At 34.3% G+C, this 27,210-nt stretch overlaps 3 protein-coding genes across 13 annotated transcripts in view; all 3 read right to left on the bottom strand.

Annotated features, from left to right (window-relative positions):
- LOC115239820 (NF-kappa-B essential modulator-like) overlaps positions 1-1,658 on the bottom strand; it is a 6,261-nt gene extending 4,603 nt beyond the window's left edge. For 2 of the 4 annotated variants that reach the window (XM_029814590.1, XM_029814587.1), the window contains exons 1-3: positions 1,385-1,656; positions 412-704; positions 34-324 (exon numbers count right to left, since the gene is read on the bottom strand). In XM_029814590.1, the coding sequence (XP_029670450.1) occupies positions 34-324; positions 412-657 (537 nt within the window). In that variant the 5' untranslated portion in view covers positions 658-704; positions 1,385-1,656. Of the gene's footprint in view, positions 1-33; positions 325-411; positions 705-1,062 lie in introns of all 4 variants that reach the window. The other 2 variants (XM_029814588.1, XM_029814589.1) reach the window with 2 other exon arrangements.
- Positions 1,659-2,961: 1,303 nt separating this feature from the next.
- On the bottom strand, positions 2,962-16,126 carry LOC115239812 (ATP-dependent 6-phosphofructokinase). Of its 7 annotated transcripts, none has more exons than XM_029814564.1 (18): positions 15,109-16,126; positions 14,688-14,796; positions 11,567-11,687; positions 11,333-11,484; positions 11,072-11,261; positions 10,790-11,000; positions 9,526-9,634; positions 8,182-8,370; positions 7,876-8,066; positions 7,711-7,789; positions 7,473-7,499; positions 7,360-7,380; positions 7,031-7,132; positions 6,745-6,951; positions 6,503-6,655; positions 6,092-6,416; positions 5,759-5,981; positions 2,962-5,672 (listed from the first exon to the last, which is right to left on the bottom strand). In XM_029814564.1, the coding sequence occupies exons 2-18, from the start codon at positions 14,763-14,765 to the stop codon at positions 5,528-5,530; spliced, it is 2,523 nt and encodes an 840-aa protein (XP_029670424.1). In that variant the 5' UTR covers positions 14,766-14,796; positions 15,109-16,126; the 3' UTR covers positions 2,962-5,527. The 7 variants fall into 7 exon arrangements, with proteins under 7 accessions (XP_029670424.1, XP_029670423.1, XP_029670425.1 ...); XM_029814563.1 differs by lacking the exon at positions 9,526-9,634 and adding an exon at positions 10,458-10,566 and having other exon boundaries at positions 5,184-5,672; XM_029814565.1 differs by lacking the exon at positions 7,360-7,380 and having other exon boundaries at positions 5,184-5,672.
- A 2,655-nt stretch (positions 16,127-18,781) lies between these two features.
- LOC115239813 (14-3-3 protein zeta) overlaps positions 18,782-27,210 on the bottom strand; it is a 27,512-nt gene continuing 19,083 nt past the window's right edge. The window contains exons 3-5 of one of the 2 annotated variants that reach the window (XM_029814571.1): positions 25,952-26,075; positions 24,050-24,213; positions 18,782-23,100 (exon numbers count right to left, since the gene is read on the bottom strand). In XM_029814571.1, coding sequence (XP_029670431.1) covers positions 22,945-23,100; positions 24,050-24,213; positions 25,952-26,075 — 444 coding nt within the window. In that variant the 3' untranslated portion in view covers positions 18,782-22,944. Of the gene's footprint in view, positions 23,101-24,049; positions 24,214-25,012; positions 25,177-25,951; positions 26,076-27,210 lie in introns of both variants that reach the window. The other variant, XM_029814570.1, reaches the window with a different exon arrangement.

Here is a 27,210-nt window from a genome sequence, read left to right as displayed (position 1 = left end):
ATATATATATAAAATACATTTTTATTTATGTACCTCAAATCCCATGCTTTCAGTATGTTGCAATTGTGATAGTTTAGTTTTTAGTTCAGCGTTTTCTTTCTGAAGATGAGTGACGAGCTCTCTAGTTTCTGCAAACTTTTTTTTATGAGTCTCATGAACCTTCATCACCTCCTCTTGCCACATTGCCAATGTATTAAATTGTTCTTTCATGGCTGAAGTGTTTTGCTTCAACGTTTCTTTTAATTTCACGTTTTCTTGCAACATATCAGTCAATTTCTTTTGCATCTCATCTGTGCTCAGTGACGAAACTATCGATGTATAATCCTACAAAAAAATTTATATTCTTGCTTTCTATAAAAAATAAACTTAAATCAAATCAAATCAAATCAAATAATATTCTAATATACATACAATTGACATGCTTTTCTGCTGAATGTCAACATATGACGCTAATACAGAAGCCTGAGTTGCATCTACTGAATCTTTACCTAGCACTACAAAAGATAAACTATCTTCATCATTAACATTAAAGTTATTTGTTGAACTTATATTTAGAGGTATGGTAACTGGCACGTCTAATTTAAATAAAGGTTCATTGTTCCCCACATTGGATGTTTGACATTTAACTTTGGGTATTTTATGCTCCATTGAATCCATATTTTGCGTATGTGATTGTGTATGTTCAATCAAGATTCCTAATCAACCTGAATAAAAATTAATAAAAATATATTAAACAAATGATTCAATATTAATATTTTTCTACATCAGTATTATTTATTATAAATTAGCAAAGCAAATAATACTGTAAGTACTAATAAATCTATATCAGTCGCATTAGTCTAATAAATAAATCTATATTTTCTGATGTTTATATACCTATATATATACTTGCAACAATTTTATACAAATAAAAATTATATCGCACCAATCAGAAAATCAATAAGCTACATCAGTCAATTTTTCTAAAAAATTCGACTTATATAAAATATGATGGTTAGACTAAAAACAATATACCAAATTTCACATAAAAAAACGCGCTAGTTATATTGAATATCTACCTACATTTACTGCAAATGAACTGCAACTGCGTTTGCAATTATATCAAAGGCACAATTCTTGTGCCGAAATGATACATTTTATCAATTTATTGGCGATGCGTCATCGTGCGTAATATCTAATACTCGTTGCAACATTGATTTTAACTACGCCTTTTTAACTATGCATCAAGTGATCGGAATTCGGAAGAAGTAAAAAAAGAAAAGAAAATTACGTCATTTCGTGTTTTATCAACGTGATACAAACATCGTGACTAGCCCGGATTAATTATCTTATGTATTAAGGATGAAGGATTTAATATGATGTGAAAAATTAAATTTCAGCTTACCGTATGACAAAAATATCTCCGGTTGCGTATCTGTGGAGGAAAAAAGAAATGCGTCTGCGTGTTTTGTTCGTTCTAACCGCGATTTCTATGCTTTGTATCTTGCTTCTTTCTCGCTCTAATCTAAATATGCATATCTTTCATTTCACATACCGACAAAATTGAGTGCAGTGTGCACAGTCAGCGAACTTATCATTAGAGGCCAAGAATATCAGAGAAGCGTGAACTTTACCCCCATCTTGCAGCCGTCATCTTAGGCCCGCAAGCTCGCACGTCGATGCGTGACCTAACCTAACTATATTTAATTGACAGTTCTACACGTGGGACGTTGCGGGCCCGACATGGCGGCTATAACCGACCAATCAGAAAGTAGGAACAAGATCGCGCTTCTTTGATATTCTAGCGCATATGATAATTCAGAAGAGTATTTTCGAGCGTTTTAAGACACATTGCCGCTCGTGAACGCCATTATCATGTCTTTGCAAAATATATTTTCCTACTAACTCAGACCCTAATTTTCGTGGATATTTAAAAACACAAAATTAATACCCGTGATCTATATTACTACTAGTATACTTCTTTGTGAAATATATTCTCCTAATATCCCAAAAATGAATTTTTAAGCTTATTAAAAGACGCATATTACTTGATCGTAAACTGCATTACTGATTTCTTCGAAATATATTTTCTTAATAATTCTCTCCATGAAATTTTTAAGGGTTTTAAAAATTTAAAAGATTATTGCAAGACGCATTCTTTTTATTCAATTTATATTTTGAAATATATTATAAAACGTGGTTTTTGTAAGTGAACTTTAAAAAATACTGCACGATAATACAAAAAATATTAAGAATTATGCAATCGCTTATATCATATCGACGAAAGACAGAGTTTTACAGATACTTGTGTAGTTTGAAAAATCAGCTGTATCCTAACGCTCTCTCAAGAAATATAATGGCCAAAGTAAAAAGCAATAAGCATATAGTTAATAATAATAAAAATGCATTTATATTCATCAATTCTTAGTATACAAAATATAACGAATAAATACGATTATAGTGATATAATATATTTTAAAAATATTATAGAAAAAAAAAACATATATAAATATTAGAGAGATGGAATAAAGTGACATATTTAGAAGATATAATTTATTTTACGACATGAATACAACATCTCTCGTGCGTGGTAATACATAGTCGTGTTTCTTTTTTTTTTTAATTTACAACATTTATCGCAATGATCAATCCGCGCAAAGTTTCAAATTGTTGCGGCAAGTACAGATACAGATATTTCTTTAACGCATCGCGTCGCGCAGAATGCAGTGTGATAACGTCGCGATAATTCAATGTCTCGGAGAGAGAAAAAAAGAGAGAAAAATAAATATATATATATATATATATTACAGTAACTATATGTGTATATAATACTATACATATATGCTGTGGACAAAAAATGTAAATTCATTGATCAACAATGAGTCGAAAATATAATCTCTGAGATTTTAAAAATAATATATATCTCTCTCATTCTCTTATACACCCTTATTGCGCTACGTGATGGGCAGATAACAGCTTGACATTATACAAATACTATATTTGTACATTTTTGCTTACACATCTGTAGAATGCGATATACAGAGTACTCGATAATTATATATACATATATCTTAACCGACACACGAGTACGAATTAAATATCCCATATATCAAATGATATTAAATATCAACATGATTTTTATTTGTACTAGCAGAAGTTTGATATATAATTTGTGTATCGAATATATTAATTATAATTCAATTTTAAATTTTAATTAAACATCTTGATCCGTTATTACTTATATATTAAAATAAAAGATGTTTAAGAACTGTTGAATATATATTTGATTGTCAAATAATCGTCCTAAAATAAAAATATTTATTATAAGAATGTGCATAAACTGTACCGATGCAGATAATAATAAAAATACGGTTTTATGCACAGATAATTGACGAGGCTTTCGCGTATCTCCTCTATCTTGTCGCACTTTAGTCTTGTTTGATAGTTTAGCCTCTCTTGATAGGATATTAAAGATTCCTACGTGCGTTTAAACAGGTGCCGTATTAGCGATATTATTCAAGTTGCCTTTCAACAAGAACTATTTTATCTATCGTACACTATTAGTAGATCATATACATATACTTTGTAACGATTTTGAACAAGCGCGATCTGTCGAATAACTTCTTTTACATATACATATAATAATCTACATTAGTATTCTAGCTCGAATAAATCATAACGCAATATCATGCGCGTATCATTGTACTTTCAAAATTTTATTATTTATTTTATGCAGCACATGCATATCAAATACGCTAATCTACTAAAGCCAAATCTTAAATGTATATCGTCGCATTGCAAGTGCTAAGTAGCAGCATTTGTAATGAAAATTGTGTTACGTACTCCGCTATTCTGACGCGAGTATCCACGTTGAGGATATTATAATGCAGATATCACGCACAAGTTTCTTCGTATATTCTTGTTTCACGTATTTTTGTTAAAATCACAAATCGGCAATTTATTTCGACGCTTAAGTAAATTCACGAATATGTAGAATAAGAGTTTGCACAAGACATAATTTTCAGCGATTGCACCAGAGAATGCAATTATTTCGTTCTAAAATCTGGTGAGGACACCTGACAAACGCTACATTATATACGTCAAAAAAAAACAATTATGAGATTAATACTTGCACAATTCTCTCGAAAGATAAATATACGAGTAGAGAGACAGAGAGAGACAGAGAGAGAGAGAAAGAGAGAGAGGGGGGGGGGGGAGAGAGTAAGAGAAAAAGAATTAAATCTAAATACCTTTGTGGTCACACAAATCTTAAATTTTAGCAAATTTTTCCCTTTAACGTTACGTGCAACACTATAACGCGCGACTCGGATCAATTTCTCTCCTGCGAGTCGTTCGTTCATCGTTGCAAAATTATGTTTTGAGGTAGACAGGTATATTCTCCAATAGCTTTTTATAGCTTCGCGAGTAACGCTAAACCGAAGGATAAACACTTTCACCGACGCAAAATATTGCATTACTTTTTTAATCCTATACCTTAGTAGACCACAAATACAGTTCAGAATATTTGATCTGTGAAACTCTTTGAAAAATTTCTGAAATCTGATTTACTTCTCGATCCAGGCTACAATTATATTTATTAAACGTTTCACATATCGCGCAGTTAAAAACGAAATATCAAAAGATTTGCGGCTGTTAGTCTGTAACTCACAATGTCCAAAACATCAAAAATGTACAAATAATATCACTATTCACTAATGATGCTAATAAACATTTAGTTGCTAAATCTATGATAATTAAAATATAAGTACGAAGACTGTATGTATTAGGTTCGAGTAGCATATCAAATGTAAATTTTGCACGTCGTTAGTTTCCAATTTATAGCCATATGTTCCTGCATATTTTTCATAAAAATAATATTTTAGTCCGTTATTTAGCGCTTGAACATTGTATATCTTGCTACGCTACAAAATTTTATATATATATATAGATTCTAATTTATCTTTCACACTATACATCAATGTATACGCAACGCGATTTTTTTAACATCACTATAAGATACTGTAACAATACCATATCGTTGCCAACAGATACCGCTCTTATATTTTGTTTTCAAATGTTTAATATACCTTACCTTTGCACTTTGCACAGATACTGCCTTTGTACCTATTTCTCACCTGAGTTGGAAAGCATTCAAGACACAAACATGATTTCCGAACAAAATGAAAAAGTACATTCCTATATTCTCGATCACATCTATTATGGCCATATCCAAATTATTTATATTCAAAAAATGTGCGTCCAAATCTTAAATAAATAGCTACGTGGACGTATGTAGCATATAAACATTACTATGAAAAAACCATAATAATGTACACAATCAAATTTTTCAGATATACATGATCCAATAAATATATATAAGATTCTCGTTTCTCTTGTCGAGCAGCGATAAAATTATCATAATATCATACAATACTGTGATTACTCTCTTAATCATAAACATCTACTACTTTTCACACGATCAGTAATATCCATTTCCAATGGCCGCTGTATTACCTGACGCGGCGCTTTAAGTAATCAATTTCGCGATTCATACGAGAGGCGGATCCTTCTGTTGGTTCATCTCTTCAACGGTTATGTAAAGACCCTCCTCTTCGTACGTCGATTCGTGTTTCGCCAATACTTTCAGCAGTGGACGCAACTTCATCCACCATTGATACGTCGGAATACGATGTCTAGGAAATTTTTACTATTATATTACGTAAGAAATTAAAGCGACTCGTTAAAAAGCTCGAAATAGTATAATAGCTCGAATACGTACTCAAAATCCGTAACTTCGATAAGTTCCGTGAACGGTGTATATCTATATTGACGTCTGATAATACCAAGCATCACCGCACTGTCAGCTGCTGTAGTGACCGTTTTGCCATCGGGGCTAGTGCATTTTCTCAACTGATCGCTGAACCATTCAACTGCCTTAGCGCCCATTTTTGTTCCCATGTTACGGTCAAAGGGAGTTGGCGAGCCACCTTGTTGCATGTGACCTGGAAAAAATAAAGAAAGATATTTAATAATAATAAAATATTCAATTTTGTATTATAAATGCATCTCAATATTAGAAAATCGATTAAAAGAGATAAAAGAAGGCACATACCGAGTATGTTGCTTCTACAACTGAATAAACCTTTTCCTTCCTCGCTGAAAAGTCTGTAAATAAACTCCGTATTGTAATTCTCGTTGGCGTTCTCGTTCCTGATAATAAGGCCTCTCTCGACACCTTCAGACATCTTTGCCGCCATCGCGATAACATCTTGATTCAAATCTTTAATATTAAACTTCTCTTCATAGATATAAGCCGCGTCGGCACCGCCGGCTAAACCGGCAACGGTCGCTAAATATCCGCAAAAACCGCCCATCGTCTCGATGATGAATACACGGCGTTTAGTACCTTGCGCCGATTGCCGAATACGATCGCAGATCTGAAGATAAGACAATATTAATAATGTTATATAATTGAGCGTTAAGTCTTTAAGTGTCGGATTTATAAACATATCGCATAACTTACTTCTGTAATTTCATTCAAAGCTGTATCACAACCCAACGAAAATTCAGTGCCTGGCACATTGTTACTAATAGTCGCAGGAATCATAGCGATAGGAATCCTGAACTCTTCGTATTTATCTCTCGCTTTGAAAAATGTTAGACCGGTTTGATAACCCTGGAAATAAAAAAATATACTTTATCAACGTTGACCTTAGAATCCAATATCCAGCTGAACGCTACAATGTTCGGAGCGATTCGCGTTACCTCGAATCCACCTATGATGAGCAGCGCCTGTATTCCAAACTCTTTCAATTTTTGAGCAATTATGGGTAATTGATCTTCCTGGGGCGGTGTGCGCTTCGTTCCCAATTTTGCGCCGCCCTCCGCGACCCAACCGGTGACAGATGGCCAATCCATCAATTTTAATCTACCAGCCATAAGACCCAACACTCCGTCACATATACCGTATACCTACAATACATCGAGATATATAGATAGAATTAAGAGCGCAATAAAAGTAGATAGAATTGTGAATTCATCGATATTGCACCTTATCACCTCGATAGATACAATTCCTCACGAAAGAGCGAACCGCTGCGTTCATACCGCAGGACGGTGATCCTATGTGCATGACTCCTACTGTATAATGATCCTGTAACAAAACCGCAGATTACCAACGAGATGAAAATCGATACACGATACGTCATGCACGGAAAACTAAATGACTGCTTTTAATATAGATGACGTTGCACGTTAAATAGCGTATAATGCTATCGCTGCGTCTGTCTTTGGGAGCGATCGTAAGATGAAGGTAAATGATACATCTCTAATACTAGGCATACATTCTCTATTACAAAGGAGGGTTGTGCGTTAACTCACTTGTCCACATAAAGTGTATTGCTAAGGAATGGAAAAAGGTACGTTAGGGAGATTGCTTTCACATTGGCATTATACATATATTTGCGACTTTTATAGGTTCTAAACTGATTTACCTTCGTTAATGCGCGGCCATTAATTTCCTGAAGCAGTATCAAATACATATAATAAGCTATTTATTATTATTATTCATTATTATTTTATATGTTAAAGACCCAGCATTTTCTCTTGGACACAATATATATCTCTACCTCTCTTTAATGTTTAAGATATTAAAATACTACGTTAATATTCTCTGCATAATACATAGTTTTTGGGTCATTAGAATATAAAATTAGACGTAGATGATAATACCTTGATTGCATTATGATCTAAATCTGGAGCTTTCAAACGAGTCAGCATCTTGTAAGTTTCCAAGTTACGTTCAAACCCCCTATACAGAAAAAACGTAAATAGATTTACACACATTTATCGATATATTTCATATTTTTCACACACATGTTTTTTTGAGATACTCACTTTCCTCGAAGTTTCACAGCAAGATCCCAATCTTTATTGGCCATAGCCTGCGCCACAGCTTTCGTACGACGAACGCATTCCATAAGCGGTAATCTCACGGCTTGGTTACCGTCCAACGTGACGACACACGCTTCTGTCTCAGGTGTCGCCTCCATTAAAGCCATCACAGCTTCAGCTCCCATCCGGCATCCCTGTAATGCACAGATTTATTTTAGAAAGAATATATATTTTATTTAAAAATGAGTATCATAACACTTACTCTAATATTTCAGGTGATATTAAAAATTCTATATTATAGAATCTTACCAAAACTCTATCAAAGGCTGAAGGATTGCCGCCTCTTTGTACATGGCCCAGAACAGTGACTCTTGTATCCTGCTGTAATTTTTCTACGACTACTTTATGAACCTTTTCAGCTGTAATCGGATCGCCGTTTCTATCGACAGCACCTTCAGCCACAATAATAATATTAAGTCGTTGACCAGTGAGTCTTTCCTGAAAAGAAAATTATATATGAAAATTTTTCTCGCAAACCAAAATTAAGATTTTGTTTCGATATGTATAAAAGCATAAGCTATAAAAAAAAAGAAGATTGAAAAGCTAATTAAAGACTATAGCATAATATGCAGATGCAATATTGATGATGATATATTAATAATAATACAAAAAAAATATCATATAAACTCTGAAAATTCTTGCCTTAATTATTTGATTTGTATATCATTTCACATACTTCTCTTTTTAAGTAAATATATTTCTTAATATATAGTGTTACATATACACACATAACATTAAAAAGATGTTATAAGTTTAATATAGCATGCATTTAATTGACTTTACAAAATAATTGTTTCTCATATTAAGTGCAAAATATCTTAAAGAAAGCATATTAAAAATAATTTATAACCAAAAGTAATTAAATCAAAAGAAAGCTATTAAAATATAGTTGTAATAGAGCTTGCAACTGTTTAAAAAATTAGAGCATAAATTGCAAGAAGCAAGTATGCTGTTAATTTTGCAGGTTGATTGAGAGTCAGGAAATATAAATAAATATACTTGTCTTAAAAAATTTAAATTTTTCTCGCAAACCAAAATTAAGATTTTGTTTCGATATGTATAAAAGCATAAGCTATAAAAAAAAAGAAGATTGAAAAGCTAATTAAAGACTATAGCATAATATGCAGATGCAATATTGATGATGATATATTAATAATAATACAAAAAAAATATCATATAAACTCTGAAAATTCTTGCCTTAATTATTTGATTTGTATATCATTTCACATACTTCTCTTTTTAAGTAAATATATTTCTTAATATATAGTGTTACATATACACACATAACATTAAAAAGATGTTATAAGTTTAATATAGCATGCATTTAATTGACTTTACAAAATAATTGTTTCTCATATTAAGTGCAAAATATCTTAAAGAAAGCATATTAAAAATAATTTATAACCAAAAGTAATTAAATCAAAAGAAAGCTATTAAAATATAGTTGTAATAGAGCTTGCAACTGTTTAAAAAATTAGAGCATAAATTGCAAGAAGCAAGTATGCTGTTAATTTTGCAGGTTGATTGAGAGTCAGGAAATATAAATAAATATACTTGTCTTAAAAAATTTAAAAAAAAAATAAATTATCGAACCTGCAATAATTTTTTGCATAGCTTGTTGGGCCACCCCTGCTCGGGTGGCCATTCTGGGATGAAAACATAATCAGCTTCGCAACATATAGCTGTCACCAGAGCCAGATAACTGTAATGGTATATTGTAAACCTAACTAAAATTCTATCTCAATACAATATTTAAAAATATTTTTATAAAATAATGCTATACTCGTCAATCATGATCATGTATTTATATAAATTTTTAAAGCTGTGCTCACGCCTGAAGAATAAATATAGTAATCAATATACTTGCGATAAATTTTTGAACAATCTAAGTGTTTTTTAATGATAAAAATGTTAAGAAGAAAATTTTATATGTACAAAAATGTAATCTGGCTATAATCAAATATCTCAAAGAAATAATATCGCATTTCAACTGCAAAAACGAATATGGCGAACTCTTTTACATATGTGTATAATTTTGAATATATATTTGAATGATATATATTGAAGTAACGACTGGTTGAGAAACGTGCCTGTCGCACAGCTTGACAAAGCTCCTCGATCCAGTCACCACTTGTCGGACATTCGGGAATAAAGGAATAGGTGGCTTCTGTAGACATACTTGACGCTATTGACAGGTACCTGAAAGACTCTGTGACATCTAATTATCTTCAGTACCAATCGAAAATGTATAACTCTCTATGTAATATACATTTAGCTCTATATTAATTAATGCGCGACAATAAAGTGTGAGTAAATCTCTCGTTCGCATTCCTCTTCACGTCATTATTCAGAAGAGGGATATACATTTAGAACGTTGTATACGATCGAGATTAACTCAGAACACTTAGCAGTCCAAAAACTGACATATATATACAAAAATCACTCTTTATGTTTGATCGAGTTAGTAATAATTAGCAATACAATCTAAAAATTCTATAAAATTTCGAAAAGTCTATTAGACGTGCCTGCTCTAATTTTCTACATAATTTTTCAGGCCAATCGACGGGAGGCGGACATTCTGGGAAGAAAACATAGTCAGCCTCCGAAGATAAAGCAGCCACGATAGCCAGATACCTAGTCGAAAGTAGCCCATTTATTTATATCTTATTACATCGGTTTCGGCGCGATAACGATATGTAAGTATTAATTTTGTGTACTGTAACCTGTCGTTGAAATATAAAATATATCGCAAATCCTTTTTTTGCATTTTCGAAAACTAATATCTGCTCAATAATATATAAAATTATTTAACGTTAATAAAATTATTCTCCCAATAACAAAATCGAGATACACTTACCCACAATGACGACCCATAACTTCCATTATAAACGTTCTCTGATGAGAGTAAGCTGTGCTAGCTATAGCGTCTATACTTTCAATGATACGATGCAACGCTGAATCAGTACCAATCGTCATATCCGTACCGCAGAAATCGTTATCGATGGAACCTACTAGTCCAACAATGTGTAGTTGTTTGTTCTTCTCACTCTGTTCGACAGTTATATCTCCTATAAATGAAAAGCAATGTTAGCATCAAATACGTGCGTAATGTATTATAAACAATTCTTCATCTATTTACCAGACGCGACGAGTTCCTTTAGAAGCTCGGGCCACTCTTCTTTGAAGAGATTAGCACCTGTGAGAGAACCGTCTCCGCCGATCACCACTAGATTGGTTATACCCAGATTAACCAAGTTCTTGGCGGCTTTTCGACGACCGGGACGTTCTCTGAATTCTTGACTTCGGGCAGAGCCTATCACTGTGCCGCCCTGAAGGAAAGATGCAATATGTAATAACGCGCATGGACGAGTGATATGATGCAACATTCTATAATATTTACCTTGTGGATGATGCAAGACACGGCCGACCATGTGGCTTCTTCGATGTCTTTTCCGCCGTTCACCATACCTTCATAGCCTTCTCTGATAAAGTACACCCTACATCCGAGATAAATACCCATCCTTACAGCTGCTCGTACAGCAGCATTCATTCCTATAAACAATAAAATTTATATAATTGGAATAGTTATATTTATATATTTCAAAATACAATTTATTCGATTATTCAAAAATACCTTGAGAGTCGCCACCGCTGGTGAACACGGCAATGCTTTTACCCTTATGACTCCCAGGTTTTATGAACTTTTGAGATGGCGCCTCTTCAGCCATGATCGTATCGCAGTATTCCTTATAATTCTGTAATAAGAAAAAAAATTGCACGAAGTTAATATCAATATTTTTAGAAATTAGATCCTCGTTTTCTCTCAGAGACACGATAATATAACACAATTTCTCAGTTTGATTAGTGTTTCTTTTCTTTTATATTGAACAAAGACGCAAGTATAAGAAGATTAATAAATTATAAAGAGAAATAAAGAGTCTCGCGCAACTTTTTGTTTCAATTGTCGAAATCGCAGGCTTCTGGCAAATTCTTCCTCGATCGTGTCAAATTTTATCTCAAACGAAGAACCAGTTGGTAAAAGTTCAAATGATTCAAAAGTGCTCTTCCAGAACATCTATTCAAAATTAAATTTTTCACTAAATTTATTTTACATAAATATTTAATAAAAAAGGAAAAAAGAAAAAAAATTATATATAACATTACATTAACAAGCATAAGCTTGCCTTAGGAAATATCAAGGAAAGTTTTAAGTTTTGCACACTAATCCTGCTTTTTCTATCAGCGTCGACTTTCTTCAACACTTCAACAGCAGAAGATTTTTCTGAAGGATCTCTGGATGTAGTGTATCTTAATGAAGATGTACTTTTGATAGAGTCGATCAAACTTTCCTGTGCATCTACTTTCTGTATTTCTGCAGTGCTTTCATGTGTATCCGAAGCATCATCGCTATCACTTCCCGCGCTTTCCGAATAATTTTCATCCGCGCAATGACACTGAATAGCTCTGTAATTCTTAGACATTTTTCTCCACCAGACAAATTCGCCAGCTATTAGAATAATTTTTACATCAATCAATCCAAATTTTAACCTTATTTCAATAAAAATAGACTATATACATATCACGTCACGGCTTCTGTCCCAAATTCATTTCATTATAAAGAAAACAATGAAGTACACTGCAAAATATCTCTTTATCAATTATCTTTTTAAATAAATTATTATTCAATAATTTGTTTAAAAATTTATTACACTCTGTATATTTCCCAATCTCTTGCAATAATGAAATGATGATGCAATATAAAAAATATTACAAAAACTTTTTATTTTTTTTATAATATTATTTATATTTATATTTTTTACAATATTATTTTAATACAATATTATTAAGTACTCGAATAAAAATGTTCAGCTTAAAAAAAAATTTTTTTTGAAGTTACGTGAATATTTGCAGATTTATATTTTCATGCACGGTATACATGAAATAAAAGATTTTGCATCTGTTAACGAAGCCTTTTTTTAATTCTCATTTTTTGTTATAACAAGAAAAGATGGATCTTTTTAAAAAAAACGGAACTTCTTTTCAACATGCCGCCATTTTTTTATTTTTTAAAATTTTGGAGAGACGCTTGGATAACAGACAGCTACTAAAATGTTTAATAAAAAGAAACTTGTATTTTTGATTTCAGAATTCCATTGAAAAACAAAGGCGGACAAGATAATATATGGCGCGGAAAAATTATTGAAGCATGTTACATAGTCTCGGTAGTCCTAGCCGTTGCAACACGCGAGCCTTCGCGTCTTAAAATTAAATGACATGTGTGCGAACGAAATCTGGCCGCGTTTCAAAAAATGCGAAGAAGTGTCAACAACTCGGAGCCTGGCTTTGTACAACTGCGAAGTTACTGCTAGTTTCGCTGTCGAATCGTAAAAATCTATTTTCTCGCACTTTGAGTCGTCTCGTGACAAGATGTTCTAATTTACGCTTGACGACGTGCAACGAACCACGTAACTTTCCGCGACCTCTCCGCGAAAAAAATCGCGTCGCGTGATCGAGCATGAGAGAGGAAATCTCGACGTATGTTTCTCTGATCTCTCGTTCATAAATTTTTACCTGCAAAAAAACAAGCGTGATAAAGCATGCAGCGCGCGCGCGCGCGAAAGATGCGATTGCAGTTGCATCTTCTCGCGCGAAAAGATGCAATTGTGTGTGTCACAATTATACATATATACACATAAATACTTCATAGATGAAAAATACAATAATTGATGATAATTGGTTTCTTTTTATATAACTCTCTTGTTAAATATGACACATAAACCTTGAACGAGATAAAGAAATCGATCGTTAAAAGAAAGCCGCGAATTATAATAATTTTGACCTATGTCACTTATGCGACTATTATTATTCGTCGAATTAAAAATCCGTGCTATTTACAGAACGTCACGTGAATCGCCAAAGTCTCCCAATCGAACGACTGTAATCGCTCCGTGAAACGCAGCGGAGAATCTAGGTTCTTAGGTTAACCTAAACGCACCTTTTCAACCCATCTAAAGAAGATCGTTAAGTAAATGTCATCCGCACCTAAATAGACGAAAATCTCAACCGAATATGACGTGAATCAATTTCGAAGCGACGCTGTCGAAGGGACGCGCTTCAACGCGGATCAATTGACAGTAGCGTGCAGGTGACAGGCGACAATGGGCGTCGCGCGCTCGAAAACGACGATTGATCGATGAGGACGATCGACGACGGGCGGCTCGACAGACACTCACCAGAAAAAAACGTGACTGACAATCGCGACGACGACGATGTTCTTCCACTGTCGACCAACGCCGACGTTCCTCTGATCCTCTAACCGACGTCGACCACCTCTACCACGACGTTCGGCCGACTGAAGGTGACCTAATATGTAATAATAAAAAAAACTTGTATTTTTGATTTCAGATATGATAAACGAACGTTTTCATGCACACCGTGCAGCCATCTAAAATTGGTGGAGCTCTGCAAATATTCGCATAACTTTAAAAAAAAATTTTTTTTAAGCTAAAAATTTAAATACTTGATAATATTGTATTAATACCGTAAAAAAAATTTTTTTATCAAATCGTTGCGCTGCAAAAAAATCTATAAAATAATTTATAAAATCATTTTTTGAAGGTTCAAACGGATATGCCTCCTTTTAGCAGAGCATCCGGAAAAGATTCTTATTAGAGTTAAATTTTCAGAAATGGAAATAAAATTCTATTTGCTCATAAAATTGAGAGACATTTTTCTAAATTTTATATCAGACTTACCTGTGTAAGTATCTGCCTGTGTAAGCATCGAAAATCATGAAATTGCCACAGGAACGATGAAGATTCTTGTTGTTCCATCGAAGAGTCCGTAATATTTTTACGATGATAGCTTCAATATGTAAAAATCAATCAAGCCGTATTCGAACCAATTTAGATTGATTGTGAGAGTGATAAAGATTGAGAATTTTGTATTGCGTTTGAAATACATGCAATCGATAAATTGATATCGTAATAAAATAGAATGTGCACTCGACCAATATTGACAGCAAAGTTTTAACTGCTAGATATAATGAAAAACAATTAAGACAGAAAATAACGAATATAAAAATTCATTTTTTTTTTTACAATAAAATTGATCGATTTGTTTTATTCTGTATTTTACTTTCACTCTTTTATTCATTTGAGAAAAAAATAAACTTACCTGATGAAAAAAATTCGTATCCAAAGATGTGTCCACTTGAATATATGATTCGGAGGTGTTTATTCACTATTTTTAAAGATGACTATTTTCTCTCGTTTATATCATTATTAAAAATAATAATTCCTTCGATTTAATAATTTTACTATTGCTCGATTATAAGCCTCTCGAGAAGCACAGGAAAGTTCTTTAAGATGTACGTAGCACTTTTTAATGCGATGACTATGTTTCAACTGATCGTCGACGACGTTCTTCTTCGAAGATATGCTTTCGTGTGAAAAGGAACGCAAGACGCGATTTATGTGCCTCGAGACACGTATACCTTTTAACTAGTGGATTATTCAAAAAGTTTTCCAATCGAAGAATCACTTTCCCTTAGCTAGAAAACTTTCAACAAGAATGTTCAAAAGATAAATGAAAGAAAATTTATCCCTCAGGAACTGTGATAAATCAATTTAAAGAAAAGAAAAAAGAAGGATTAAGTTTTGTATATCTGGCCGACTGTGAGAGGAACAATGCAATATATGCTCATCGATGAAAAACATTTAACTATCTGACAAATAGTCTGATTCTGAGCAAAGTCTAACGGGCAAGGATTTTTGCCTTGTTATTCATAAAGATTTATGAACGTTGCAAATGTATACTTTATTTACAATTCGTTAAACAATTAGGAGAAATGTTTGTTGTTTCTCTCTCTTAATTTTTCAAGAGATTAAAAAATTCAATTTAATAGATTACACTTTCTTGCGCAATAATCAATGTGTTTTTATTTTTTATGACGCAAAGTGAACCGTGATGGTGCAATATAACGCGATGAATAAAGAATGTAAAGTCATTTAATATCCAGGAAAGTAATTTGTTAAAAACAGTTCCAATATTCTTTCGAGATTAATGATAATCATCGGATAAATAAAAGTATCTCTCTTGCAAATGTTAAAAATGTAAAATGTTTTTAAATATTTTTCCTCTTTAAATTATTAAATATTTTTAATTTAATACTCAGAAAAATATTTAATATCTGTCGAATAAATTCTCGATCAAATTTATATGTTAAATAAAAGCATGCGCATGTGCGGGACGATTCCATTTTTAAAAAACTCTATTTCTTCTATTTCTACACCGATGCAGCGATTGATGCAGGTGAAATGATTGCACCGTTTCATCGCTTTTACAGCTTTATTTACAAATACCACCCCGCCAAATCAGCGTCATCTTTTTTTGTTTGTTAATCCATTTAACGTGTAATATATTCGATTGAAACGGCATTTATCTATATCGATTGAGGAAGGGGTAGGGAAGCGGGTGAAGAGCGAAGATCGGATCGACAGCTAAAAATAGGCTACAATTGTAGAAGAGCAAAACCGAGGAAAATCTTCGTTCTAGCGAGAGGTTTACGCGGCGACAAAATCGAAGGCCACGTATAACGATTTAATATCGAGAGAGAAAAAGATTACACTCAATTGACAGATCATTTAATCGGAGCAATCAAGCACAATCAAAATGTTTAATTATTGTTACAGAAGGATCAACATTTTTGCTCGACGAAAACTAAAATCGGATTGATGCAATATGTCATTTCATATGCAGCACGTAAAAAAAATGCACCGATTTGGAAATAATTTTAAATATTATTAAAATATAATTTTAAATATTATTAATATATAAATATTATTAAAAAGAGATATCGAATAAAAGTGGCTTACTAATGATACATATAAACTATTAAATGAAAATTAAATTAATTATATCGCAATCATACTTATATATACTAATTTGCTCTTTCACTCTTTATCTCTAGACATTCTAGTTTTATATATAAGTCGAATAAAAAAATCCTTAATCGGAAGTACTTCCAGTAAGAATAGAGACAATTTACATCACGGAGAACAGGCAAGTTTCTAAAATTAAATTCGTATAATTCCAAGTCTCTTAAATAGCGATCCCTTCGAATTTTGTCGCCAGTATCCTTAGGAATGTCGTCTCTACGCGGGAACTCGTCTACCGTACGAAAATGGTATATTCTACACCTAACGCGAAGATTCTCAACCTCGTTCCTGAACGTGGCAAGTTTCGCTCTCTCAAACGAAAAGCTCTCTATCGAATTTTATTCGCTTCTTCGGACCTCGATCGATTTCACTGAGCGACTACCTGAGCTGTCGGGTTGAGACTCGCTGGATCTATACGTCTCTATCTAGGTCTCAACAAGAGGCTGCACGAGCGGTTGCGATTCGCGCAAGTATCGGTGGGAACAATGCTTGTTTGTTCGTTCGATTTGGAGAATTTTTTTTCATAAATTTCTTTATCTTCCTCGCGCTTCCGCTTACGCGTGACACTTCTCGCGTCTCGTCGCTCGCATTAAGTAGTAGTTCGGCTACTCTCGTTAGCAAAAACCGTATTTCGTATCGGCTACACGTATAAATTGTGCAAAAAATTTAGCATGATTAATCGTATAGGTAGGCCTTTCTTGTCGGAAAAGGCACGCGTACATATACATATATATACCTCGCGTCGCGTATTTACCGTGTGTCTCTCGTAGTGTATGCATATATATATGTATGTATGTATACATAATGCATAAGTCGTGTATACAAATATATGTGTAGATATACCATCGACAAGAAAAATGGGCGGTAGAAGAGTGAGGGGGTAAGGATAGGAGGGGGAAGGGACGAAGGAGATTGAAGAGCGAGGGATATACATCTAGTACAATGATATCCTTAATAGCGATCGAAATAAATATGCTTTTGCATTTTAAATACATGAAAGAGTCTCTGTGGATCCTCTGCTTGCACTTTCATTTCTCCCGATATTGCTAAACTTCGATTATGCCAAACAATACAATGTCCTTACGCGAATATTTTCTCGTCGGACTTTATTTCCTCTCTTTCTCTTTCTTTCTATTCTTTATGTCGATGCGACTGCAACTTTTGTCATCGCCTGAGCTGTCGTGAAAGATCAAGCTAATTGTTAATAGTTATAAAAGATTGAAGACTTTATTTGATATCATATAATCGATATCAAATAAAACGGAGAGAGAAGAGAGAGAAAGAGAGAGAGAGAGAAAAGAGAAGAAAAAGAAAAGAGAGAGAGAATGACAGAATGATATTTTGTAAAAGAAATCGAAACAAATATTTAAATTTCTATAATATAAAATTAAACCAAAATTATCTGGACATTTAAACATAATGCATTCTTTTTGAAAATATTCCTATAAAATTCTAAAGTGTTAAGACATCTATACATATATGACGTTCAGTGTATATGCATATATAAAAGTTAAGGAGAGAGTAGTTATCTTATAAATAATTTTATCAGAATGTTACGTGTTCCAAGTATACTCGGAAGATCATTTGATTTTCCGCGAATTCCGTTATCTTCATAAAAAGCGTAAAACGCTGACTCGTCTCAAAGTGTCGCGAATCGTAGATCACGAACTCGAAGAGGTAGTAGTCATTCCAATCCAATGAGATATCTTGTTGATAAGACACATTGCAGAAATCCCCGCTACGATTCGCGATAAAGTCCGCGCATTATGCAAATATGTAATCTCGTCTTCTGTCCTAGGACTTCTGTCTGCTGTGAATCGTAAAAACACATCGTCACCGTGCGCAAACACCTCCTCCGAGAAACAATGGCATTATCGTCGCAAAGCAAAATACAACCGTGTGGGTTATGGTTTTTTTTCTCAGACATTTTATCAGAATTTATTATTATTTCGTGTAAACGTTTATAATAATTATAATTTACAATTACGATGGGCTGATGATAAATACAAATAGAACAACGTAATTTGGGACCGAGGGAGGGAAGAGAGAAATGGTAGAGTAGAAGGAAAACGGGAGAGAAGAATGGATGACTGGAGGAAAACAGTCGCGTGGATAAATGGATGAATAGATGGATGCGGTTTTACGTGCAAAGGATCAGGATTACGGGCGAAAGTCGCATGAATTCGCGTGACCAAACACTTCGTACTGGATTAAAGAGACACGTCGCCGTTGCTTCCCTCGCGATTGTCACATACGCGTTCGCACAACAAATTACTCTTAAAATGCGTGATTAGATGATCAAATTGAAAAAAAAAAAAAAAAAAAAAAAAGAAGGAGGAGGAGAGTATCTTACTTGGGTAAAGATTGCGGGAAGAGGATCGAAGAATTTATGCGTTAAGACGCTCATAACGATAATGTCGGCGACGATGAAGACGATGATGATAATGATGAATATATGATAATGATAATGTAGATGATGATGATGATGTCCCTTCTGACCGAGTATAAAGTCACTGCTAGAATTATTAAAAAAACATAACGTTTATTTTAGAAAATTTATAATATCCAGAAAATGAAAAGAACACAAAATGTTAACGTTTGGTTTGTTGAATTGGAGGTGAGCGATTGGGGTATAGATTGATGTTAGATTGGGAAAAACAAAGAAATAGATCCAAGAGAAAAGAATGAAAGGAGGAATGAAAAGAGAAGGATGTTATATTCAAGGAAGGTCCGCGAGATCGATCAACGTTATCCTTTGATGCATCGTGACAGTTTTCGCATCCTGCCACTTTTAATCACACATACAACACACACGCCCGGTCCTGCCTAAATTAGCCCTCGTTGAACTTTCATCTCAAAACATTCTGGAAAAAGATAGAGGTAAGATCAAGGGAAGGGGAATTGTACTGCTCGTCTGTACTTTTATCGTTCGATTTTTCTCTTTTACAACGCCAAGTATCGAGATAGGATAAAGCACGAGATACAGACAATGTACAAAAAAAATAAATATAAGTGATGTCAAAATCGCGTAGATTTAACTTCAAATCGATCGTAATGGAATTTAACAAACGGGATCATTCCGTTCCGCATATTTAATTTTTTTGTCGCCTGTATCTTAATCTTTACTTCATCCCTTGCCTCAATCCTAAAAGACTCTCGTCTATGAAGAACGCAAGTCGCAAAATGTGTGTCAGAATAGAACAAACTCGACTTTCACTGCGATTGAAAGCGGCAACGATAAATTACAATACTTCAATTACACATGTTACATACTCGCTCTCGTTTGAGAAAAAGAGGCGAGGATAGGAGAAGTCCGTCGTTTGGATGTTGTCACTATTCGTGATCTGTCCCATTCTCCATTTCCTTTCTGTGTTTCTATTTCTTTCTTCGCAACACATTAAATGACGTTCTCGGCGATTTTTAGACAGTCTTGTTGCGACAGAGACACCGATTATACATCGAGAAATATCAACACGACAATAGGAAAACATTTACCCATTCACGTGTAATTAGCGACTAACTTGTTGAAACTGTCTCTCATAGCGATATTACATAAGCGTGATGTACGTGTACGTTTGTGTGTATATATATATGATGTCAGCAACGTATATACATATACTTAATTATACATATATATACGAGAAGAAAGAGAATATTTAGCTCCTCGTTTCCTATTTTCTTTTTTTTCTCTCTTTCTTCGCGTCGGATGACGAACGCGACATGGAGAGCGTGTTTGAATAGTCTTTGACCTCCTGTTAGAGTCTCTTGCAGTCTTCTCTTATAACGTGAAGAATATATCTTTTAGATCAGTTTAGTAACGATAGGAATACATCACGCTTCAGATATGATTTGCGTGATATACGTGGTACACGTCGAATGAAGCCTTGCATCTCACTCCATATATGTATCACTAACATGTAAAGGCAATTCATTTCAATACGTACGATCATTTTATTCTATACATTGTTTCGCGCCCGATCTATCATAGCCAGTCAATAATTTGCATATGCAAATAGACATGTATAAGCAACTTCTTTCGATGTGTACACCTTGACGGAGGACCTAGGTGCCGCGAGCTTTTCCGGATCTCGATACTCTACGCGATGGTATTCTCTCGCGAACCCTTGGAAATGAACATCGCACAGAACGAAAGTAAATATGCAATTATTTATATTCGTGTGTATGTGTGCGTATAATTTGTTCTCTCTCCATTCTTCTCAATCACGATACGAGTTTACTTAAGTGATAAATATATCCTGTGGTGTATATATTATATAATCTCTCTCGTGTGTAATATAATAGAGAGAGAAAGAGACGAAAGGCAATGTGTGGAATAGAAAGTGCAAGAGGAAGTCGAAAGATTCAGACGCCAGAATCAGGATATATACGATCTAATGTGTATAATCTCCATGCTCGATGATGACAATAGCAAACTGAACGGCTCATCCTCCTTCCGCATCTCATTCCACGATCACACGAAATTTTTGGAAGCGTGTGTGAATGATCGCGACGGCGAGCATAACGACGACGAAACGTGCTCTCTCCTTCTCTTTTTACGCGATTGTAATAATGAGAATAATTATTTGTACGCTATTGACGATCCTGATTGGTTCATCTCTGCGTCTAAATTACGGATAAAATTGTAACGTGATAAGGAAATAAGACTGTCGGGCTTCAGTAAATTCGTGGAGGTAACCGCCAAGTTTTTTTTCATCAATTGTGACGAAAGGAAAAGAAAGGAATCTATGCGAGAGAATAGATATATACCAAAAATTGCATGCAAATGTGGAAAATTGTGATGATCATGTTGCGGAGAGGAGAAGAGAAAAAGAATAAAAAAGATAAAAACAGCGAGAGCGTGAAAATCAAATCACCACTGATGTCGTTTTGGAACTTAATAACTTAATGTATTTGTTTTTTTTACTCTCCTTTCTCCTCCTGCGTTCTTCCCTTCGTATAATAATATTCGTACTTGCTAGACAATGAAATTTAATTTAAATGACAACTGGGTATAATGTAGTAGATTCATGCGTGCTTTTCATTTTCTCGTTCTCTTCGCTTCTTCTCGTACCTCCGCGTTATTTCTTTTTGCCTGTATTTTTTGTTTTCGTGTTCTTTCTAACATTACACTCTTCTTTTTTTTTTAATGGTAAGTAGCGAACAGATTCTGGGAATAATGATAGTATGTTGTCGTCCTCTGCATTCCATGTCTCGTTCTAACGTCGTGATTCATCTTTTAGTACTATATCACTTTGTCGCTACTCATGAAGCTGAATAATCTAGCGCATACTTTTCTTTTGTAATGTGCGTTACCGATGATCACCCGAGGGATGCGCGCATCGACGAGACAGGGTATGCAGGGAAGGGGAAGATGTGTATGAATGTGTCTCCCTCCTGTTCTTTCCTCTGTTCATCCACAATTCCTGTTCCTCATACAAATGGGTCAAACAAGGATTTCGTTTTGTCTGAGAAACTTCGTACCAGAGAAAAACTAAATGATCCACAAAGCTCAACCGTTCCTCCTCGCCGATGATTGCCTCTCTTCGCGCGCGCGTTTTTACTCGATACATATTTCACAATCGACAATTTTTATCCACTCCGAATATCGACAAAGTTCCAATTCCGCGTCTAGGTTCAATCTTTAGAAGTATCTTTTCCTTAGCATCATCCGCGAAAAGAATACAATCGAGCTTAAATAGATGATTCGAGTGTTCTCTACATTCGAGTTTTTCGAACCGGGCGTAACAGCTGTGGCGGTGGCATCGGCAGCAGTGTGCGGTCGTAGGACAAAGAGAGAGAGAGAGAAAGAGAGAGAAAGAGAAAGAAAGAGAGAGGAGTGGAAAAGGACCAATTTGTTTTTCGAAAAGAGATTTAAGGAAGAGGGAGGCCTGCGGTTAGAAGGAAGGAAGGAAAAGAAGGAAACGAGGTACGCGCGAGGGACGAGAGGACATGGTGGACATGGGTGGATGGATCCGGGTGGATGGACATATGGGTGAGCACTTCAGGGGGACGGGGGGACGATAGAGAATAGGATGTTCTTATTAGGTTTAGAAAGGACTTAAGCTTAGGAAGGTTAGTTGTCGCCGCCCTCCTGTGGCTCGTCCCCGTCGCCCTGCGTATCACTGGTCCACAGAGTGAGGTTGTCACGCAGCAACTGCATGATCAGCGTTGAATCCTTATAGCTGTCCTCGTTAAGTGTGTCCAGCTCCGCGATCGCGTCGTCGAACGCCTGCCAAAATAAACACGTGTCAGATATTTTTATTATTTCAGTTTCTTTGCTTATCAATTTTCTTTATATTATTCTCAACTTTACTTTTTAATATTAATTATTCCATTTTTAAATCTAATAAATTAATCAAAAATGATATCATTTAGAAATATATTCAAACGAAGATATAATAATAACTATCTTAATTATATATATTATTGATAATTAATAATAATTTAAGATAAACTCTTAAATAGTCTATTAATATTACAATTATAAAAATTTTGTCAAATGTACAAGTATTTTATATTTATCTAAGAAAAATTGTTATGTAGCAAATGTTAAAACACACAAATAGAGAGAGAGTGATGTGTATAGGATAGTTAGTGTGGCACCAGTGGAGACATCAGTTTATATCAATATGTATTAGTAAAGAATTTTAAAAAAGCAGATTAAGAGAAAATCAAGGAGAGAGATTAAATGGCACACCATTCATACAAAAATTAATCAACACTGCTAGAATTAAATCAAACGGGCCATTAAAGGATAAATGGGATAAATTCACTGTCACACGCGAAGAATTAATACACGAGAAAAGTATCGACTTTAATTAATAAGGCTGCTGATCTCTCCGATTTTAATATTTATTTTATTTATTTATAAAATTATAAATATATACTCTAATAAATAAAAATATTTATTTTTCTAATATCAGATTTAACAGAAAAATACAACTTATTATGTTTTATTCTCTTTTTGTTACTTAAACCACGAAGAAAATTGGTTTTTAGCAGAAATGTTTTTATCAGAATGCATAATGCCCTAATTCTCCCCCGTGTTCTTTATCAGCAGTCTTATCGCGTACGCGGTTTGACGACGAGCGCGTTAATGTACATAAGAGCGAATTTATTAGAAAAAACTTTTCGCGTTGAAGCGCCAAACGCAAATTTTTCACAATCCTCCCTCTAACCTGCTTGGCCAGGTGACAGGCTCTAGCCGGGGAATTAATAATTTCGTAATAAAAAACGGAGAAGTTGAGGGCAAGGCCGAGCCTGATCGGGTGCGTAGGCTGCATTTTCGCCTTCGCAATGTCAAACGCCTCCTGGTACGCCTTCTGCGAATCCTCGACTACCGCTGCAAAATGCAAATCAGCCTCTATTCAGATTACACCTTCCACGACCTCATTTCTACGCTGTGACCATCGTAGTAATAAATCGTTGTCGCCGGGAAAAGGTGCGAGAGGGGGAGGGCGCAGAAGGAAAAAACGAATGAAAACTGAATAAAAGGAGAGAAAAACGCGAGCGAGTTTCAACGATTCTCCTCGCGTCTGTCCTACAAAGACCGCGTGCCGTTTTTCTCGAAGTATCATCGACCTTGAACGGACCGTGTCCATAAATCGTCGCTGATCTTCCACGATGGGACCAACCGCGATGTGCCACATGTGTCTTGAGTCGTTGTGCGCGTTAATCAATAGTTAATATAAATATTAAAAATTAAATAAAAGTGTTTATTTCTCATGATTATTGATTTGCATATTTTATCGGATGCGTCCAGATGCAAATTGTTCAATTGCTGTACATAAAAGTTACTAAAATAATCTCATACAATTTAGCAATGTATATCATATATCATAGATTCTATCTCTAATCAAATTTTTTGCAAGTAGATTTCAATTTTAACGTCACTGTCCATGTGCAATAATTTCAATATATTTCAAGACTTTGCCGAACTAGCGAATTAGAAAAAAAATACCGATCTTTGTAGAACAGAGATGGATAGATAAGTAGGTAGGTAGATAGGTATGGAAATCGGCAAATCGCTCGTATAACGAAGTTTCTGTCACCACTGTGCACCATCACCACCATCACCATCAAGCTTCTCTCTCCTATAGAATTGCTAGAAAAAAATAACGATTAATCCACTAGACGTGTACCTGTTTGGCCAGCTGACAGGCCTTGTCTGGTGAGTTGAGGATCTCGTAATAGAAGACAGAGAAGTTGAGGGCGAGACCTAGCCTGATCGGATGGGTAGGCTGCATCTTTGACTTGCTGATTTCGAACGCGTCTTGGTATGCCTTCTGGCTGTCGTCTACCACGGCTGGATATTACGTGGATTATCAGCGTGTCTATTTGTCTTATTTGCGTGAACTAGCACGCTTCGAGTGGTGCTTCGTATATCAATCGGTTTAAGAGCTGCTTAGAACTTAGGAGATGCGTAACATCATGGATTTATCGCATCTCGAGATACAATACAATGAAAGAAATTTTTATATGTTATAGCTTTCAAGAAACTCCAATTAATTAGAAAATCTTAACTGCCTTTTTATTTTAATAAAAATTATTGACCGATTTCTTGAATTGTTTTTTTATTTACTCTGCTTATGTTCTATGCAGCTCAATTGCTCTTGCGTGCAATCTAGATATTTTCTCGAAGTGGAATAAATGAATATTGTAATATCTTATATATATATATATATAAATACTATAATATTTAATAATAGCATACAGTAAAACTATACAAAATTACAAACTCTTTAAAAAAATGTGATTCGTAAATTATTTGATTAGTATAGTAACACTCAAGAGCTCTTTTATTTATAATATACATAAATATTGTATAATATAAATATAAATATTATAATATTATTTGAATTGAACGCAATTGAAAACGCGATCGAAGTGAGAGGCCGTTCGTATAATTTTCGGCAATTTTGCGAGCATGCTAGACGTTGCGTAATATAATTTTAAACGTTGTCTGTCAGCCTGCTGACATTCGCGTCGATATCGATTGCAAAATAATCTCGTATTTCGAGAGCTCGCTTCGATTCGTTTCATGAGAAAGATTTCATGTATAATAAAAGATCGATACGTACTATTTCTGGTCTCACCAGTGGCGACTTCTGCGAGATACCTGTAGTAGTCACCCTTCATCTTGAGGTAGAATACTTTGCTCTCGGCATTGCTAGCCTTGGGGATCAGGTACTTATCCAAGAGTCCCTGCAAATATACAAATGTAGACGAATAAATAAATATTGACATGTATAATCGTTGGAAAAATATTATTCCTCGATACACACGAGATACATAAATCGAATTTTGTTGAATTTCAAGCTAATTTCTTAACTCTTTATATTTGACTAATTAATAAGATACAAACTCAAAATGTAAATGAGAAAATAATATAGTGGGATAAATAATGTGATGAAGGAAAAGATCTATCGCGGAAACTTCGTTGATCTAGCTTGCTTCATTAATCAAGCAATTCTCTTATTTGAACGAATCACCCTACGATTGGATTGTATTTCGTAATTGAATTGATTTATTCCTGCGACGTCGCGTAATTCACGATTCGTTTTATATAGAGAGTAATCAGATTAAAGCTTTACAGAATTAATTGAGATGAAAGAATACATATAAAATTAATTATTTAAAAAAAAAAACAAACAAGATGTATATATAAAATATTTTCAAAAATAAATTATATAATTAATAATATTATTTAGATATGATTATAGGTCATTAATTGCTATCAAATAATAAAGTATCTTTAATAAGATAAGAATCAATGCAGATAATGCGTAGAATTGACGCGCAACGCTGTGCCGGTCAATGACGAGCCACTTGACGGCTACGCACATTCATACATCCTGGCCGCTTCTAATGACGTAAGACCAGCGTTGGCCGACTAACTTTACATGCGCGAAACTCGCGTGCAAATAGCGCGAAGATATTTATTGCGTCTTAACATAATGCATCGACCATTGCCAACGATGACGAAAGGCGATAAATCAAAATACGTCAGAATTCAATGTCTAGTGATGTTGATAATACAAAACAAAAAAATACAATCGATATTTTTGAAAATTGCATTCTTTTAGATATAATTTAAAAAAAAAAAACTGTTTTTACACTATTGTGTATTTTACAAAATAAATACCATGTGCACTTTAAACGTTAAAACCTCAATTTAATTGTTTTAATATCGGACCTTATATTGTTACAGGGTATGAATCTCGAAAAATACTACGCAAAATTGTTGCATTTGAATGCAGGAACGTGCCCCTCGTAAATTACGTCGCGCGTAATCGTACGATTGCGACGCGTTGCAATAAAAAGAGAAAATGAAAAAAAT

Source organism: Formica exsecta, unplaced genomic scaffold (genome assembly GCF_003651465.1).
Source record: "Formica exsecta isolate Colony F162 unplaced genomic scaffold, ASM365146v1 scaffold395, whole genome shotgun sequence".
In the NCBI taxonomy this organism is placed as follows: Eukaryota; Metazoa; Arthropoda; class Insecta; order Hymenoptera; family Formicidae; genus Formica; species Formica exsecta.
Note: the sequence above shows the minus strand (reverse complement) of the source record. Positions and strands in the feature narration are given on the sequence as shown.